This window comes from Cottoperca gobio, chromosome 15 (genome assembly GCF_900634415.1).
Source record: "Cottoperca gobio chromosome 15, fCotGob3.1, whole genome shotgun sequence".
Classification (NCBI taxonomy): Eukaryota; Metazoa; Chordata; class Actinopteri; order Perciformes; family Bovichtidae; genus Cottoperca; species Cottoperca gobio.
In genome coordinates this window covers 16,408,199-16,427,812 of record NC_041369.1, presented here as the reverse complement: position 1 = coordinate 16,427,812, position 19,614 = coordinate 16,408,199, and the positions used below count along the sequence as shown (strand labels likewise).

Here is a 19,614-nt window from a genome sequence, read left to right as displayed (position 1 = left end):
CTGATATACTGTAGGGTGTGGGATGTGTTTGGATTACATCAGCGATACTATACAATGCTATGTTCCCCTTAATAATAACAAAATGGCAATCTCACGGTGACTGCACTACACACGCCAGTAACGATTGCAGATACAAGGCGGCGAACAGAGAAGTGCCACTCGTGTGTCTTTTCTTCTAACAAGGTATCACTACTCTTTGAATCAAATCGGCTTTGTGTGTGGGTGTGTGTGCATGTGTGTGTGAGCGTATGAATGTCACAGTGCACGCACGACTGTGTGTGTGTGAGGGCAGCTTAACGAGGGTGGTTCATTTGACAGGCAATTAGTTTGCGGAGCTGCTATTGACAGCCCCTGTGCTTGTGTTTGTTCAACAGCTCTGGGTGAGTTCCACGCTCCCTGGGCTACGTGACAAAGCACCTCCGACAGGGAGCTCCTGATCTCCACCGAGGCTCGGAGGCTCGCACTGTGAGGGGGGTGGATATGTGACAGCCTAGCAGAGAGAAGAGAGGAGAGAGAGGGGGAGTGATACGAAACCCACAAGGGTCTATTAGGGGGTTGTTGCAAGTTAATGTAGCTACAACACACTTTTTGTGTCGTATTTTGAAAGGCCTGAGCAATGATGTTGTCATTTGTTGTTTGATTGTGGGGATAGCGGAGGGTAATCTTAGGAGACACGCCGGCTCTCACACTACATGCGCACACATAAAAATGCAGAAAGAGAGGAGACAAGGAGATGGGGGAAAGCTAGAGGGAGATGGAGGAGAGGAAAAATATAACAAGATCCAAACACTCTTTTATCCTCGAAAATCCCATATTCTAATGCAAGGGCCCATCCCTCTTTTAGTTGCAACCATTTCGTTTGTAGAGCCAAGCTCCAATCAATATCATTATTTTCACAGAGGATCGAAGCGCCTTCACCGAGTTAATGGGGGATTGAGGTGGTAAACGTTTACCCTCTCACTGTCAGCAGAGCAGTGGTCCATAGTGGGCCCAGATGACAGCACTGGCCCCACTGTGGACACACTATGTGGAGATGTCCTGTGGGTAGACAGGCTGCATGGACTGTCAACCGCCTGCCATGCCCTAGATGGCCTAACATATCAGCCACTTGAGTTAGAGCAGCAGCATGGGCTTTGACTTCTGCTAGAGCTAACAGAAACAAACCGGCCAGTGCTGGCAGCAGCATTACTGCACTGCTTGACATTGTTATTGTTGATACAAGAAAAACTGGAAATAGAGTTTGTTTTTCTTGTGTTATTTTAACAGAGTGTTTCAACGTAATGCAGAAGTAATTCAGTGAAATATGAAATAACACGCCGCATTAACATAAAAAATTAATTTGGTCAATGCTAGCCGACTACGACCATGGATCAGCTGTTCTGTCGGATTTTGGAGAAATGAAGACTAATCTGCAGCTGGCAACAGCAACGCAAATTCTCTCGTATAGCAGCATATGCTAAATAGCTCTTCAAGCGCGCAGATGCATTGCTGTAAAATACTTCTCCTGTCTGCGTATCTGCATCTCCCAGATGGGTCCCAAGCTGTGCCAAACTGCATCTCATCAACAGCTATGAACTATGGCATCACATGACCGCAGCAGATATGTGGAGTCCTATTCTGTCTTGCCTTGGCACAACATGGTCAAGCGATGCATCATCAGCAAGCCCACACTTTGTCAAAAATGGAGGTGACTAACATGGGGAGGAGGCAGAGGAGAGAGCGCCTTTTTCACTCCCATGTGTTGAAAGTTCTGTTCAATAAACAGGAGAAAAGAACAAGACTTTTTTGTCTCATGTTTTCTTCTTTTTTTCACTTTGGAAAACATACTAATCAGCAGAGTTTGAGTCGATTTGGGTTTGAATGAGGGTGTGACAGAGCAGTAGAGAGATTTCATGGGACATTGCCCCATGATTCATTGAGTTATTGGTTTCCGCCCTGTTTTAATCGCTGGCGGGTCTGAGCCAAAAAAATCTCAGAGGATTCCGGAGAGCTCTTTTCTCCACAATTCAGCAGAATGGAATTTGGTCTGCAAGTGCCTCACGTCATTCGAGGCGTCCTTCACAGTTTCGGGGGCCCTAATTCAAACCACATGGAGACCAGCGTCCGGTTACGGACCTCTGCAAAAAAAAAGGACACATTCCCATTGGCTCCCTCAAGATGGGAAATGGGGTGTCTTGATGGAAAAAGATAACAAACACATCTAAGTAGGAGTCACAACATAGCCAAAGCACACACACATTCGCATGCATAAATATACATACACATGTACATATACAAATATACACGCACATACACAAATACACACACAGACTGATACATACACTTATGTGCCTGCAAAAGCTGTTTGCTTGACATGATGGAAGAATGAGCAGCAGGCTCTGTAATATTGCTCCTATTCTTCATTGACAAGCATATATATTTTTTGCTGTTCCCAACTGACTTTGCAGCGCTGAACTCCATTTATGAATTATCTGACATATTTCCTGCTATTTTTTTGACAGGAGTACTCAGAGGAAATTTCAAGGCACCTTTCTCCTGACAAGTAGAAATATCAATATTTGAATAAATTGCAGATTTGGATCTCCTCACATGGATGCTCTCCAGCAAATGTGTGTGTGTGCAGTTGTGTGAATGTGTGTTTGTCTGTGTATGCTTTTGCATGTGCGCGTGGTTGTGTGTGTGAGTGAAGGGAATGGGAAGGGGTTTGTTTCATTCTGTTACCACGGTCTTATCCCCCTGAGCCCGCGGGCAGAAATCTGTATGCAGCATTTCATTAGGAGGGAGCTCGACTGAGTGACATGTGAAGCACACCTCGCCGTCGACCTGATGAAGTTTACTTCTCTCAAACGGCAAAAAGCCACTTTGTAGACTAACCCTTTTTTCAACAGAGGAAGAGAGGGGGTGATGGCTGAGCACCAATAAAAGAATCATGAATGTTGTTTCACAGAATGACAGGCCTATCTGTACACAAATATTTCTCTTCGAGAGAAACGTAAGCTTCAGAGCTTTCTTCCTCTTCGCTTTTTAAAGTAGATTCAAATTGATAGAACTGACAGTCTTCAAAATATGATCACCTAAATTCTTGTCGAAAACATCTAACAAGGTGCGCAAAAGGGAGAATAGAAACAGATTGTTCTTATTTTACAAAAGTGGCAAGTGTTATTTGAGGAAAGTAGGATCTCACCCAGTGAACTAAATAATTTACAAACAAATACACTATTGTCCTACAACCTTGATAAATACTCCATGTCTGTATAAGAGGTCAATGTCAAGCATCCATAACACTCAGTGTTGTCGTCTTAAAGCTCCTGGTGTTACGTATGAGAGACTTCTGCCTATCTGTCTCACTCTGTTTAGCTGCAGTAGCTGCCATTCTGTCTGCATGTCTGCTGCTGCCGCTGATAGATCACTCTCCTGGCCACCCCTTCAACCTACCCCCTCCTCTCCACACCCTACCATCATTTCAGAGAGCCTGAGAAATGGCTTAGCCATGTGAGGTTACTCAGGTACCAAAAAGGCTGTGACCCTGTGACCCCTAGAGCCGACCTCCCTGACCTCAACGTCATACTTTCTCTCTGTCCAACAGAAAACAAAAACAAATGTTATCATGCTCCTCCGCGGCTCAAAGAAATAAAGACAGCCCTTATATCAATGTGGTGCTTTGACAATCATCTATCCACATGACCTGTGATTTCTCCGACAGGGTCTGCTTGACACTTACAACAGAGAGGTGACGGCGTGCAGGTTGTCCATCTCTCGCCTCGCCTGCCCTTATCTCCTCTCCTCTCCATCTCTCTCCTCACTCCTCCTTGTGTGCACAACTTAATAAGCAAGCAAGGAGTAGATTCCCATTATGGAAACCCTGGAAAATGGCCCGGACATTTTCCTCCATATCTGGGATCTCCATCTGGAGAAGGCACTCTCGCTCTCACTGCCCCCCTCGTCCAATCTCTGTGTGTGTGTTCTGGTGAGGCTATGCTGCTGAGATGGCTTTCACTCTCCACTGGCTACAATGAGATTGGCCCACCAGGTTGACTCTATTCGAATCGACAACCCATTTCAATAACGTAACAAAACAGAACAGAGTGGTGATGTTGAATAAAACATTTTTGAGGAGTGCCCAGGGGGCAAGCTGGTTGGCCTTAAATTATCCAAATCTGTAAGATTTTGGAACACTTTAGCAGAAACATAGTTTCATCTACACGCAGCATAATCGGTTACCTATTGATTTAATAACAGCATGTCATTTGGTTAGTTTCCCCCTCTGTGTTGTCCTGAACTGCATGTCTAACTCTGTGTCACTGCTCTCACATCAGGTAGGGCCGCTTCATAACTAGAGTATATGGTTAACAGACTAATAAAGATTACACTGAGGTCAGCAAGTCACTAATCCCCGGCGTTATTAGTAAAAACAAAGCCTACAGCTTTACGCCAAGCACCTCATCACATCTGAGTGCCTATGCACGTGCATAAGGTCCGAACATAATATGGTGTGACTTAAACCTTACAATGAGAAGAGAAAATAAATATGCTAAGAGCAGCAGGGGTGGACCGGGCCAGGCCTCTGCGGACCTATGTCATCACTCCCTCTGGTCTCGGCTGTGCTCCCCACCCGAGCGAAAGGCTCAATGATTACGGAGGCTCAGCTTCCCTCTAAGAAAGCAAACCGGAGCTGCAGTCCAAACAAGGCCGAGCCAGCAGCGAGGGAGCACTGCTACACCAGGCAGCTCGGGTTTGCCGTCGCCTCCGACCTGGCTGGCCCCCGGGCTCGCATTAGTCCCCCAGCCCAGCCTCTCTAGGACAAACAAACAACCACCACTTACACAGTCAGGGACGAGCAGTGAGGCAGGGAGAGCTGGTGCCACCAGCACTGTGTGGAGAGGAACCTGACCCAATTGGATTTGCTTTATCACCCCATATAATGATTCCCAGACTGGCGTGTTCCAGTGGTAGAAAATAAAAATTACCAAAGAAAATCTGCTTGCCATTCTGAGTTTGGCCCCAAAATGGGAAGCCCCCCCAAAACAGATGGGGAGGCATCTCAAAAATGTTCTCTGCCTCTGGGGACATGTGGTTTTCCCCATCATTATATAACTGTAAACTCCTGGATGTCAGAGATTGTGGATAATAACTTTCAGATGCTGGCAGCCCAAGCCAATGCTGGGACCTGCTGGATGGGAACGGTTATTTGGCAGAGAGGAGGAAGTCCGAGAGATTAGGACTAAGATGTGACAGGGAGAAAAGTGGATCTGGACTAGAGCTGACTGGTCGCCTTAGTCTGTTCCAGTTTGTACAGGGCCCTAATGATGGCCGCGTGGGAGGCAGAGGCCCGGCATGTGTGGGTGCGTTTGCGGGCGGGATAAAGACCGAGACAAATTAATATCAAAACCACAGGAAATCATGTCATCCTGTTAACACGCCGAAATCAAGCTAAAGTGCTCGGGCTTGATCCACCACTTTTAGCATTCTATTTCAATTTTCGGATAGATTTGATATGACAGTTTTAGCACTCCCCATTGCAGTGCAGATGTGCCACTAATTCAGAAACAGACCCACCTCCTTCAATAAATGAGTCCTTATAGAAGTGTCATCCCATTAAACCATTTTCATTGGTCTGTCTCACATGGCGGGACAGGATCATTGTTCACTGCGGACATGGTTTCTGGTTGCCGGTGTGGTCAAGGTTTGGTCACTTACACTCATATTCCTCAAATGAAAATGAAACATCTCCTCACATTTTTATATATTCCAGCTGGTCTCCGCATGGTAAAAAGCACAATCCTGTTTTTCTTCTTTTTAAATATTTTTCCCCCCTTTGCTTTAAAGTATCGATCGCAGTGCTGAACAAGCAGAGGAGTGTTTTTTATTGTAAATCAATACTGATCGATCGGCTGCCTGGGTGTTGAATATGGATCAATATCACACCAGGCTGTGGAGGAGATCTGATTTCAATTGGCAAGAGAAGCCCGCAGCAGGTTTCCATCAAGCGGTAATTCAAGACATGGGAACATAAGTCAGATGGATTGATATAGACTAGCCAGGACCTTTCTTGCCACTGAACCAGCTCAAGGAAATTTCTGTCATATATCATTAACGCAGTTGGGGCAGGCAGTAAAAAAAAAGAGGGGGAGCAGAGTACCTCAGTGACCCTAAATGAAGAGCGCCGGTCAAACATTGAATAAATACTCCATTATTAGCATGAATGTTGTGTTTTTATAATAAAGAAACTCCAGAATAAATAAAGAAGTGCAACAGAGTTGACCACTAAAACTCCCGATGCACACACACACACACACACACACACACACACACACACACACACACACACGCCACAGTGTGGTCATGTTCTGTGGACCTTCTGGTTCTGATTATGCGGAGGTCAGCTCGAGATTCATACTGTAAGCTGTTATTAATTTACTGAACAAATGTCCTGGAGAAAACTGATGCATGGTGAAATATTTTCATTACACTTATCATGCGCTCGATCTTTATTAAACCTGCACATTTATTTAATTCAAGCACCGAAACCAAATACATAATATCATTTTTTTAACGGCACACATGTGTGGCCAAAGTGCATGGAGCATGTGTGTATATGTTTAAAAAGCAGGTCACCTCGTTCATTCATCACTTGTTTGTGATTCCTGAAGAGAGGGGCACTGTTCCAAATGGCAGCATTGTAAAACAATAAAAACAGAGCTATAGTTAGAAATAACTTGTCACTTTTAATAAATGACACTGGTTCAGGGCTCTTTCTCTGGGGCTTCTCCTCCGATACATCCCAGGCACCCCTGGGGCCAACAGAGCAGCCAGCAGACCAGCTCGTTTCCCCGAGGTAACTGATGACCCTATCCCTGAATTCCCCCATCTTTGTCCTGTGACCTCACACCAGCGGGAGCAGGACCATGTCCGATGAAATCTTCAGACTGCTTCCCATCCTAATCTTGCCTGTGTCACACTACAAATTGCTACATTCAGAAAATGGAAATAGATTGAGGTGGAGATGGAGGGAGGGACTAAGAGAGGTAGGGGAAAAGGGAAGGATGGGAGGGGAGGCGAGGAGAGGGGGAGCGGAGGAGTGTGCATCGACAACCAGTCCCCTAAGAAAAATACTTGAGGAAAGAACGACTCGGGAGATCCCGACAAGGAATCACATCTCAGCGCACATATTGATCTGATTTACAAAACCTCCACTCTAATGCGAAACAAATGGCGTGGGCGTGAACTGGTACTTAACCATAAAACCCCAGCATTACTCCGTCTCCGATGAAATACCACATATATCCCTCACTAGGGCCTAATGTGCTGTTTTACGGCCAGATACGACTGAGGTTGACCCAACAGTTTGTTTGACAATTAGGGGAAACCTAATAAGGATTGAATGGGAGTGAGAACATGCCAAGAGAAAGAAAGGAGACCCTTTTTCAAGAGAAGAAATGGCTAAAATAACACTCGAGTGACCTAAATGTGATTCACAGAATCAGGAGCAGTTTGACAAAGCTCTTGCGTCATTAATGCTTTAAGAAACCAAACAACATCTTCAAAACAGCTACAAAGTTTAATTATAAAGGAGAGCTGCTAAATATTTGACAAAGAGTGGCATGTTTTATTTACTTCAGATTTAATTTCAATAATGTAAGATTTTCACTAGGGTGGCTTATTGCAGCAGTGTGTCAGGGAGAAGTGAATAAATCTTAATAGATTGTTTTCTTTCATAATATCAAAATAAATCACTTCCATTGCTCCACAGTCGGATTTAAATCACATTAACGCTGCGCTAAACCAAGTCAGTGAATGCAACTGAAGATAGTAAACTTTAACAACATATAGAGCAAAAAAAATAAAAATCTTTGATAACATTTTCTTATTTCTTTTCAGCATGTGCATGTGTGTGTGTCTCTCTGTGTGTGTAACTGTGTGTATATACAACATCCAGTGTTGCTCTTGGCCCAGCATTCATCCCATCACCCCAGCTCTGGCCTTGTTTCTGTCAGCAGTGAACCAGGGGAGTAAAGAGTGGGGGGAGAGGAGAGCAAGAGAAGGAGAAGAGGAGAAGGAAAGAGAAGGGGGTGGTAAAGGGGGGAGGGGTTGTCTCCATGGACAGATGGACTGCTCTTTCTCAACACATGTGGAACCATGTTTCGTCTTTCACTGCCGTCAAGCTGGAGCCGAATCCGTCGCTCTGTTGGCCCGCGCCACTCTTTCGTACCGCACACCTCTCTCTTTAGCACAGCGCACACACGCACACATTGCATGCGAGCGTATGCATGCGCAGGGACACACACGCGTGCACACACACACACAAGCCACACAAACATCTCGGTCTTTCTGTGCACACATGTTAAAGTCATCACCCCTGCTCAGCGCTAGTAAAACACAACACCCCCGGCTTCTCTGCTGTTGTCAAGTCTTGCCATTAGCTGATGCCACTGGGGAATCCTACCCTAGTGAGGTGGGTCTCCCTCGGGAACGTCAGGCACCACGTTACGTTCAGCCGCCACTCATGTGAACCCAAACATGTGAGCATAATTTGGAAAATATCATTTATACTGTGCGTCTTTGTACGTGTCTTGACATTTACAAACTGCGATAAAACCGACATGAGGGAGGAGGGAATAGAAAACAGGGGGAGAATAATTTGAGGTAATGTTTTGCTTAGTGAACAGTATTACCCAATCCTGGATGTTGGAGCACTGGGAAAGAGGTTCTGGCTCTGAGTCTGCAGAGAGGGTCTGGGTTTCATTTTTCAGCAAGTGCGAGCCAAAGGAAAGCTGCCAAGTACAGCTTTCGCTCTCAACACTTCCTGCTCTTCCTACTCTGGCTCGGGAGGAGACAGGCTTCACTCAAACGTCATGTCGACTGAGGCAGGGGTGGCCAGATTATTCTCCAATTTCTCAATGGGCATCAAAAAACTCACATCTGTCACATGAATTACACCAAACACAGCCATAAAATAAAACGCTGAGATGGAATGTATTGTTAAGCCATATAAAAAGGTGTGTGCAGGTGTTTGCATGCGTGTGTAAACATAGAAAGAGATCATTTCCTACACACATTAACAGCTTTAAATGACTCACTGTGACGCCTAAAAACACATCGCAGTGCAGGTCCCATGGCTCAATGGTATAATGTAAAAAGAATCCAGAAGGAACACCTGCAGCAATCAACTCTCTATCACAACAACAGTGACCCCCATCCACTGCATTATTTTCATTATGGATGGTAGAAGCACAATGCTAGATTAACACTGCGTACCGAATGCCATCCTAATTGCCTCTCTACAGATGCAGTGAAAACAAGCCATTTAGGTACTTCATGAACAGACTTCTCTTTGCAGGTTATCAAGACAGCCGCTCAGTGAAAACACACCCTCTTTTCCAATGCTGATGTGCAATTAAAATGGTTTTAGAAATCCTCTTTGACAGTCCAGGGCTTAGCCAAAAATGTAAATGACATTAAAGGAGACAATGAATTTAATTTTGTTTAATGTCCCCTTTCGCTGATTCTCATTTACATCACATTTCCACATAAAGGGCTGACCTTATAAATACTGGCATTTGTTCAGCTTTTGGAGGTAATCACGGTTTTGCAAAAACCAGATGGGAGCACACAAATTTTCCGATTTGTTTCTTAGAAGGCCGAGGGAACCACATGCGAGACGTTCTAAGGCTGCAGTCTTTTGTTTCTGGTAAACAACTTGACAACAAGTCAAGTGCACTCTGGGAAATGACCTCGTAGGTGTTCCACAAATGAACGATAACGCAAAGTCATTTAGAAAATACAGGCTCACTAATGAGGGACATAACGGAAAGCTAAGCAAAATTTACATTAGGCCAAAATTTAATCACATTAACACACGAACAGGTGCGGTGAGGCCTTTATAAATGAGCTAAATGAATAAAAGCCTCCCACAGCACAACCATGTGTGCTGACCAAAAAAAGAGACAAGGGGAAAAAATAAGGGAAAAAACAAGTCAATGTCATGAATTATTCAGTGGCTGGGCTGCACTCCAAAGGTCAGTGCTCTTTGACCTTTGTGACAGGAAGTGAAAGGGAGTGCCGTAGCCGCTGGAATAAATGGAGCTGACATGTTTAGTTCTGGTCCAGAAACCGTTTGTGAATGGCAGCGTAAATTGACACAAGATGTTAAACTGTATGAACATACATTAAATCCAAAATTCATATATGGGTAGAATACACATTGATAACACATTCTCTCTCCGTCTGTCTCAATTCCACTTGCATAAATTGCCCCTGCATCTCGAGTAAAATGTGACCTTTGAACCCTGACATGCAGAATGAGTCATTTTCTCTCCTCTTTCAACAACATGTGCTGTCTTATTACAAAATCCATGTGTAAGCCTCAACAATGTATCTAATCTTCTACACAAGAGAAGACAAAGTCAATATGCAAGAGAGTGAAGACAGATACCGGACCAGGAGAGTCATCGCAAATTGAGTTATGTTTGGCTTTACACTACATGCACTGTAAATGGGGAAACCATCTAATCAGATATTGGGTACCTCATCACTATAATTCTAAAGACTCAAATTACTGACTGAATAAACCTACACCCCCACTTACTTTAAGGCATCATTAACTTATAAATGTGACATCTGTAGCACTGCTGGATTTATAAAAGGGAGAGATAATTATGTCGAACTGCGAAGCGATGCGGTCATAGCAAAAGTGCTACGATTATTCAGGAGATAAATGTACTGTTCCTTTTTATTTAATGTAAGCTCCGAATAACTTTGAATTTTTGCATTTTCTTGAAAAGTATTTCTCCTACTTTTGAAACACAGTAGGTTTCCTTTTTTTTTCTTCTTTTTTTTTTGCAGCGCACAATATGTACTGACTTTCCCAACCGATGTTGAAATTTGAATCACAAGACACATAAACTCACACAAATGCAACAGAAACAGCCCTTTCTTCATCCAAAAAAGTAGTATGAATAATGCAAAGGCATCAAATGTAACTGCTGAAATATTTAAAGACCAAGCAGTGCTGAAACTTTGTGACAGCTGTTGGGCCTATATCTAACCAACTTTTTTTTAAGAGAATCCTTCCTCTTCAAAAATCTAAGTGAAAATCTGTATCAAAACTCTGAGAGAAAATAGGGTAAACAGATGTCTGGCTTGACCGCAGGAAAATAGGACACATTTGGAATGATAAGTTTCCCAAACTCCGTTGGATATGCCAGATCCATGGGAAAGCCAGTTAATGTCTTGCTAGATGCCAGCTAGCTGTGTGCGCTTTCCCCTCTTACCATCTGGGAAAATGTTACAGCGAATGAACGCCATCAATGATTCACTCCAAATCTGTTTCTTAAGGTTCGGCCATGCTACTGTTTCTCTCGGAAATGTGGCAGTGCTAGCCGGTTTAAATACTGTAATTGTAGACAGATGAGACATGCCTGATTCAACAATCAAAACTTGGTTTATGTCACTCAACTATGTTCTACTCAATTGGAAATAATCAGTTTCTGCCAGCAGCGACCGCAGCACAGGTGCCTGTAATGATGTGCATGAGAAAATGACAGATGTAACAGAAATGGCTGTAAAACATGGAAGCTTTAACTAAAAGTTCATCCATACGCACGTCGGGAATAGTGAAGCAATTGCGGTAAATAATCTTGTGTAGCGAGTCTACAGTGTGCTCTGTCCATGTCCGTAACTCACGCTAAACCCTGCAACCTTTCACAAGCACCCCTCTCTGCAAGTCACTGGGAACCTGTGTGGGTCTGTTAGGGTGAGCTGACGGGCTCATAGTTACGACATGGAGACAATGGGAGGGTCTAATGAGGAACATATGCTTTTGTGTTTCAACAGAGCCGCTCATTGTGCAAGGAAAGGGATACTCTACTCCTATTCAGAGTCGTCACAATGAAAATCCGAGCCCTCCCTGAGCCAGTTGAGCTTACAATATCCATCCGCTTCTTTTTTCCCTGTTCTTTTTTTTTCCCACCCCTCTTTCTTGACTTTAATTCTCCATGCATTCATTTTGCTTATTGTACTTATGTTACATGTTTTGTCCCGCAGATTGAAGAACAATGGTGTGCGAAACTCTAAGCAGTAAAAGGCAGCAGAGCGACACAAAGCAAACATGAAAGCAGCGGAAATTAAGCAAAGTAGACGTCTCAAGTTATATGTTAATGTTCGCACTATCGTCCATTCACTTACAAATGCACTTGACTGATGAATTAAGCAGTCTGCTTGGTATCAGATACAGCTATCAAAAGCTCTATCCTGACATTGTCCTAAACACCTCAGTACTTTTTTTTTTTTTTGTATGCACTGTGTCAGGCATACAAGCATAAATATACAAGCAGCATGCGTGCGTCTGAGGATGTGCATGCTTGTGTGTGGAGGTCGTGTTTGTGTCCTCGTTTGTGCGTAAATCTACGTGTGTCTGTGTGAGTTTGAGTTCAGACAGCAGTAGCTCTGGTAATCCATCCAGGCTCCCAGGGCAGTCAGCTCCTACTTCCTGATGCATGAGAAGCCGCTGGAGTGGAGTGGCAGCAACAACTGCTCAGCCCTATTTGATTACTAATAAGAGAGTTGTCCCCTCTGTCAGATACCAGGCATTCTCCACTAAGCAAACAGTGATTCCGGCTAGTCAAACATTAGCATTGCTGTCTCTCCCTACTACGTGGTGAGAGTTACATTGAGATCGACGCTTAAACTACACCCCCCTACCTCACCCATGTAGCCGCCACACACACACACACATACACTAAACTGCCGAAACATATTCACAATGACCAGGACATATAGTTTCACGGTGTGAGAAAAATGTCAATGCCTGAAAGAAGAACCATTTATTCTCCCTCTTTAGAAGGTGATGAAGGTACTATAAATGTGGCGGATGTTACTTCCCTGAAGGTGCAGAACAAGACAGCAGACATAAAATGTTTATCCCTTCTAAAACGAAAATTTAACGGCATCTAGCTCACAGCTAACTTGAGAGAAGGAAACAGTCAATGAAAAACAACTATTGACAGTGTAAGCATCACTGTCGTAAACAAAGAAGGGAAGCCAGCCAAATAAATGTGAAGTTGCCTAAGCTAATTAGGTGTATTCCCAGCATGATCCTCTAGTGATTGAACCACCTGTGATTGAACAAACCCTATCCAGGTGGTGACCGCCCCTCGGTGCACAGGTACCTGGGAAAGACGCCCCTCAGCCGCTCACACAGAATCACCCACAGTTCCCACACTGTGGTCTGTAAGATGCAAGTCAGCCCAACTGGGCCGTCTGGCACACCGGGAGGGAACTCATTTGTTCATCCATGTGCCTGCTCATCCACTCAGTCACTCATCCATTTTAGTCACTCAGACACTCACCCATTCACTTACTCACTCGCTCTCCGTTCACAAACACAGAAGAAGAAGAAGAAGAAGAAGAAGAAGAAGCTGCACACAGCCCTACCTGTCAATGATCACGGGATCTGATGGAGTCTCGTTCCTGTTTCCACAGCTTTTCTTGTCACAGCATCGGCTATAGGAACATAGACAGTGTGTTTCAGAACAAGCAATACTTTGCTAAATAAATAAAAATAAATAAATAATGCACACAAAATCACATACATTTATTAAGTGCCTAGGAGTGGTTTTGATATCGGGGAGGAAATATTGCCATGAGATTTCCTTCACTCAATCTATCCATTCCATTGATGCTGATGGCTGATAAAAATGGTGAAAACAACATGTTGTGTTGTTTGGCTTAGTGTTGGAGGGGAGGGGAGTGGGGATTGGGCCAGGAGGCAGGGGAGTCACTTTTCACAGCTTCAGCTTTTGTTTACCTCTAATTGCCAAGCTGCTATTTCTGAGGGAGATGCAAGGTGCCACCCTCAACCAATATTTCTGCAGGGCATTTATCAATTATGGCCTCAAAAGCACTAATCTATCTTCCACCACATGTTTCAGCCATCTCCTCCCTAAGCCTATAGCTAGCTGCCTTTCACTTCTTTGATTGGGACTTGAATCAAAACTGCAAAAATAAACAAATACATCATCCTAGCTTCCATTTGAAATGAAAACATATAAACATACTGTATGCGAATAAAGATTGATTTATACCATATGGTGCAGAAAGAAAAACAAAGATTTTGTGCAAAGCTACTGTCAGTCAACCGCACGTTATTTAAATATGTCTGATTTACATGACTTCCTAGCAGCAGTAATAAAGATGTGTTTTATCGCTAAGGCGCTGCAGTGTATTACAGCAAAAATATAATTCAAAAACTATATGTATGACATGCCAAAATAAGATATAATAAGATAAGATATCAAAAGATTATTCTTATTATACAAGTTCTTATTATGTATATCTTCTTATCTGATAATAGGCAGCAGTTAAAGTAGTTCTTTATTCAGCAGCAAATCGCACTTCCTCTTGACAAAAAAAATATTACCTCTAGAGCATGAGCATATTCAACGTGTCACAAATAAGTGATGGATGCATGTATAAATTGAGCGTGAGTGATGAGTTTATGCATGGAAAAAGACAAATCATTCTCAGCTCTCATGCTGCACTTGCTCTCAACCAGAAACTTGAACAATGCACCGGTGCAACAAAGGAGAGGTTAACCGACAGTATCCGAATTCAATGTTCACAAAGCTCATGCTGAGCTCAACAATAACAACAAAAGGCGTTTTTCCTTTTAGTATCAATGACACCGCTGAATAGCAGCGCAATATGAGAGGTTAAAATGTATGTGGTTAAATGAGGCTAAAAGGCTTGCTGATCATTGTTGACAGGTGAGATCAACCGAGAACTGACTCTGTGCTTAATAAAAAAAAACAAAAACAAAAAAACTGATACATGGCATGCAACGCCTATGCATAACTTAACAGAAAACACATAGTCTCTGGCAGGCTTTGATTATGAAATATAATTCTTAGGATAGAAAAATAATGGCAAAAGATTTGCAAATGTAACTTTTGCACTGTGTCACTGACTGTTTATTTGTACATTCAATTTCATGTCACTGAAAATGACAGTTATTTTCACTGTCATATTCATATTCATATCAAAGCTGAATCGCAGCATATCAAAGTTAGAAATGACAGCAGCTCTCTCTGAGGTTGCTGAAGGACCACAGGACAGTCTGGATTGCTGCATCACATCATGAGTGTCAAAACTTATTGAAGGGGAGGGAATTACTTTTTGCCTGGATCTGCAAAATGGACAGAGCAAAAAATAATGCTTACCTGCACATAATTTCATGGGTAAGAAGAACTCTGCACATTTCTGGATTCTTGTCTTGACCCTCATAAATTATGGCCTTTGGAAGGAAATGAGATGGAAATAAAGTGAAAACACAGTCATCTCTTAAACACATATTAAGTCACATAAATTCACAAATAATTAGACTAACATGTTTGCTATTTTTGCACTTAATAAAATAAATCAGGGCATGAATACACATAATCTTAGGACAGCAGAATATATTAGAAGAGTGCATATGGTTAAGATAATCACAGCAATATCCCAGTGTTATAAATTATATTAATTAATATAAACATCAATGACATCAACCTAAATAAACAATTACAAAAATAACTACAACTAATAATAAGAATTTCAAGAACAATGTTTCTAGTGGCAGCAATAAAAAAAAAATCTAATTATAAAATTAATGGTAATGATTAAGATGCTAGTAATAATAAATTGTATTTCTTTTTTATTAATCTCGACAATATCCTGTGGCTCAGAGAGACAGACAGAGAAAGAGAGACAGACAGAGAGATTTTCATAAGGAGAGATCCAATAGAAGTGTCATCAATATGCTTATAATCTGGGGATATTTGGGGGAAAGTGTTAATGGGCAATCTGTTGTTTATTTTGAGCCGCTAACAATGATCTTTCTGTGGATAAAAAGCGGTGTCTGGCGGTACGGTTGAGTAATTTTTGAGCATTGGCTGAAACAGATGGCGTGGAGCTATCAGTTCTGCCGCTCTTCTCTCCCTCCCTCGATCCCTCCCTCCTTCTTCCATTTCTAAGGATAGACACTTCACTCCCTCGTATACTGAACCGGCACCAAGTGTAAACGCAGGCAAAGCACCACATTATCGACCAAATATATATTTTTTTAAATAACAAAAAATAAAATTAAAATAACCGCGTGATATTTCCTTTGTGTTTTGATGCCATTAATAATTTTTTTCATGATTTTTTTTTTTCTGCCACGCGTGAGGCCAATATGAGAGAGTGACTTTGAAAAAGTGACATATCTGAACCAGGTCGCATCACTCTCTCACTTTTAAAAGCTGTCCTACTTGACCTGATGTATTTTTTTTTCTTTTTCTTTTTTTTATATTGTAGGAACCGGGCGATTATCTATATTGGTTTGATTTATGGCTGTGTTTGCAGCTGTAGAAACAGAAATCCATAAATTGCTTGTTCTGCGTCATTGACTCGGATCATTCGCACAGGAATGTAGTCTGTGACCATGCAGTGGTCCAGGCTTCACGGCTCTATTCAGAAGGCTCTACCTAAACCCTCGATTTAATAACAAAATACGAGGTGGAGAGCTGACATAAAAATGTCTGATTTTATTCACCAAATTATAATTAACTTCACAAATCTTTGCGTTGGCTTGAAATGTGCATTAAGACTTAATAAATACACTTTGCGCGTTGGGCTCTGGGTTAAAAGTCATTCAAATGTTTGCGAGGAAGATAAGTGAAATGCAATCCTCAGCAAAAATATTTACATTTATATTTATAATTATAATAACTGACGCATTTTTTATTTTATTTTTTAAAATATGGTCACCACTGACTCTTTGCAGGAGAAGTCAAATCAGATCACATGGAGCAGACGTAGTGTTTAAATGTTAATGTGAGCCTACAGAAAAGCCTAACTCAGCCAGAGTTAAATTGACTTTGGAGTCTTGCAATATGATATGGCAAAACGTAAACAGTTAAAATGGAAGCTGTCTCTTCTTGTTACACCGGTAATTTTGTTTTGTTTTGTGCCACAACTTCCATTTTGCAAGCAGATTTTTTGTATTTATTTTTTTTGTAAAACTGTGTGCTGCATGTATCTCAGGGGTGACAATTTGCACGGCGTGTTAAGGTTTTGCACAAGTGAACCATGGATGTGAGCAGGGTTTGCACTGTGTGCGTAGAAACAAGTGTAACAGCAGCTTACCTGCTTCGTCATGGAATCGATTAACCGTATGTAAAGATCCTGTTCTGTTCTGACGCCTGGGGAGACAAAAAGAAGACCACTTGTGAGTTATTAGGAATTGTGGGCAATACATTTAAAAAACAAAGCCCTCAAAAAAATAAGTTTAGCAACATGTAATAAAAAATACAAGGAGTGTTCAGACAGTGATTACAATTATAGAAAAATATCAGACTGCTTTTATTATTAATACCATAATAATAATAATAATAGCAATTACTATTATTATTATATGTGGTTTCATGCAGTCAGACAAACTCATATGTGATATGTTTGCACGTGTTTGCAAAATATTAAAGACAGTTTAACTCACCATTGCTGTACAATAACTGTAGTTTGTAATGTATCCCATTGTTAGTTTTTTCACTGGTTGGTTCCTGCAGAAGATAACAGTTTGTGAAAATCAACAGAACAACATGCCCATCACCAGCACTTGTCTGTGCGTTGACAAAAATATGTATAATTTCTGTACATAAGAAGAGAAACAGCGTTAGTTCTTAAAACGACTCTCTGTCATCAACGAATTGAGTTTTTTTTTTTTAAATCAATATGACATGTGACTTCCCCTTAGTAACCCATTGCCATTTCAGATAACATAATTTCGATACATGTGCTGATTATGTACAGGAGTGCACATATTTTCTAAAATACAACGCTTACTTTATCTTTCTCCACAAAGTCCACAAAAGCTGTCCTTTCGATCTCCACGGGCTGACCCTGCCTGTCATACAGCGCCAGGACGAAATGGAAAAAATTGGATTTTCTGAGGTTGGAAGGGGGCTGCTTTTCATAATGTGCCCGTGCCAAGCCGACACCGCTGCGGGGAGAAAACAAGAGACCATGTCGGTTAAGCACCGGACACCGGGGATACTAGATGATGGAGAAGCTGATGGAAACATTGGAGATGCAGAAGCACGCTTGAGTACGGGGGAGATTTCTTGATTTGTCACAATAATGGATAATCTGATGTAATGAAAGAAGGGAAAGCCGAAGGGGGGGCATTTATTGGGAGACCGTAATTGATACAGAGTATTCAGGGGATTGAGGGGTCGATATGATGAGGAGGGAATGCGTGAGAAAAATCAGATGCTTTTGGCATGCGTACCTTTGGGCGGCTGTGTTTGCATCCACCACCCCAGCTGTGTGCATCCAGGAGCGGACCGAGTTCAGTCCACCGAGCGGTTCCTCCTTCATCGTCGTCCCACCCCGCGGTATAGTTTCCTGAATTCCAAACATTTAGGACAATTTGCGTGAAAAAGAGCCTCCTGCGAAATTAGAGAAATAAACGTCCAAGCGTGTTATCCTTTAGGGTTTTTTTTTTTTAGGTAACGAGAGCCGATTCACACTTGCGAGGGAAAACCCGGTCCACAGGTCTTGCCTCCCTCTTCAGTCCGTCCGATGTGAACAATTCTCAAAGTGCTGTACTTAGTTAGAGCGGTATCCACAGACTGGAAAAGTGAATTGTTCAATAGACAAGATTTTTTTTGTGTTGCGATTGTTCCTCTTTCTTTTTCTTTTTCTTTTTTTTGTGCTATTCACAGAAAAATCGATGGCAGTTGTTTGTGTTTGTGGGTGATGCTGCTCTCAAAGTGCCCACATCCCTGAAGCACCGCATCCAAAACCTTCAGGACTTCTTGTTGAATAAAAAACCCACTCCTGAAAAGGTGCTGCTGCTTCTCCACAAGACAAACACAGGCAAAGGCTGATCACCAGTGGAGGTGTTCCTAGTACACAGGAGAGGTGGATAAGGGGCCCTTTCGCGTCGTGCAGGATGGATGGGAACATGCAAAACTAAGCCCTCTTTCCCCGAGGACTGAAATCTTTCCCGGGAGCCAAAACTCTAAACCCACGGGAGAGGCGCTGTCAGAATATGACGCTGAAGAGGCGTGGCTTTGCCCAAATATGGAGCTCTGACGGTTCCTGTCAAGCAGTGGCGCTCCTCTGTACGGGTACAGCCCTATAGTGCAGCAGCCTGAGAACACTCATTCGCTCCACTTTTCCTCTTGCTTAGGCCCTATATGTGGTGAGTTTGATTTTTTTAATGATATGGAAAATTCGACCGGGTGTAACCATCACACATAATGAGAAAAAATATAAATAATAATAACTCGGAAATCAGGATTCATAGCTTATTATTTTTAGCTGGCCTGATGATTGCAATTTCCGTGATTAGTTGCATTATATTGGATTAAAATTAATAGTATTTGACATATTTATTCTATTAAATTTGTTATTATTACAAATTGAGTTGATGAGATTGTTTGTTCATCGAAAGCATCTCAAAAGCGGTATGAATACAGGCCATAAATCATATTTCAATAATGGCAGATCATGTTTCTTCACAAAACTGATATATTTCTATTGTGCATTTTTAACTCCACGCTGCGGGTTATTTTATTGCAATTAAAATGTAATTAA

The 19,614-nt window shown here is 42.3% G+C and overlaps 1 protein-coding gene across 4 annotated transcripts in view; it reads right to left on the bottom strand.

Annotated features, from left to right (window-relative positions):
• LOC115019850 (transcription factor COE3) overlaps positions 1-19,165 on the bottom strand; it is a 67,592-nt gene extending 48,427 nt beyond the window's left edge. For 2 of the 4 annotated variants that reach the window (XM_029449506.1, XM_029449509.1), the window contains exons 1-6: positions 18,302-19,164; positions 17,857-18,013; positions 17,510-17,573; positions 17,161-17,216; positions 15,216-15,289; positions 13,432-13,500 (exon numbers count right to left, since the gene is read on the bottom strand). In XM_029449506.1, coding sequence (XP_029305366.1) covers positions 13,432-13,500; positions 15,216-15,289; positions 17,161-17,216; positions 17,510-17,573; positions 17,857-18,013; positions 18,302-18,432 — 551 coding nt within the window. In that variant the 5' untranslated portion in view covers positions 18,433-19,164. Of the gene's footprint in view, positions 1-13,431; positions 13,501-15,215; positions 15,290-17,160; positions 17,217-17,509; positions 17,574-17,856; positions 18,014-18,301 lie in introns of all 4 variants that reach the window. The other 2 variants (XM_029449507.1, XM_029449508.1) reach the window with 2 other exon arrangements.
• Positions 19,166-19,614: the final 449 nt, after the last annotated feature.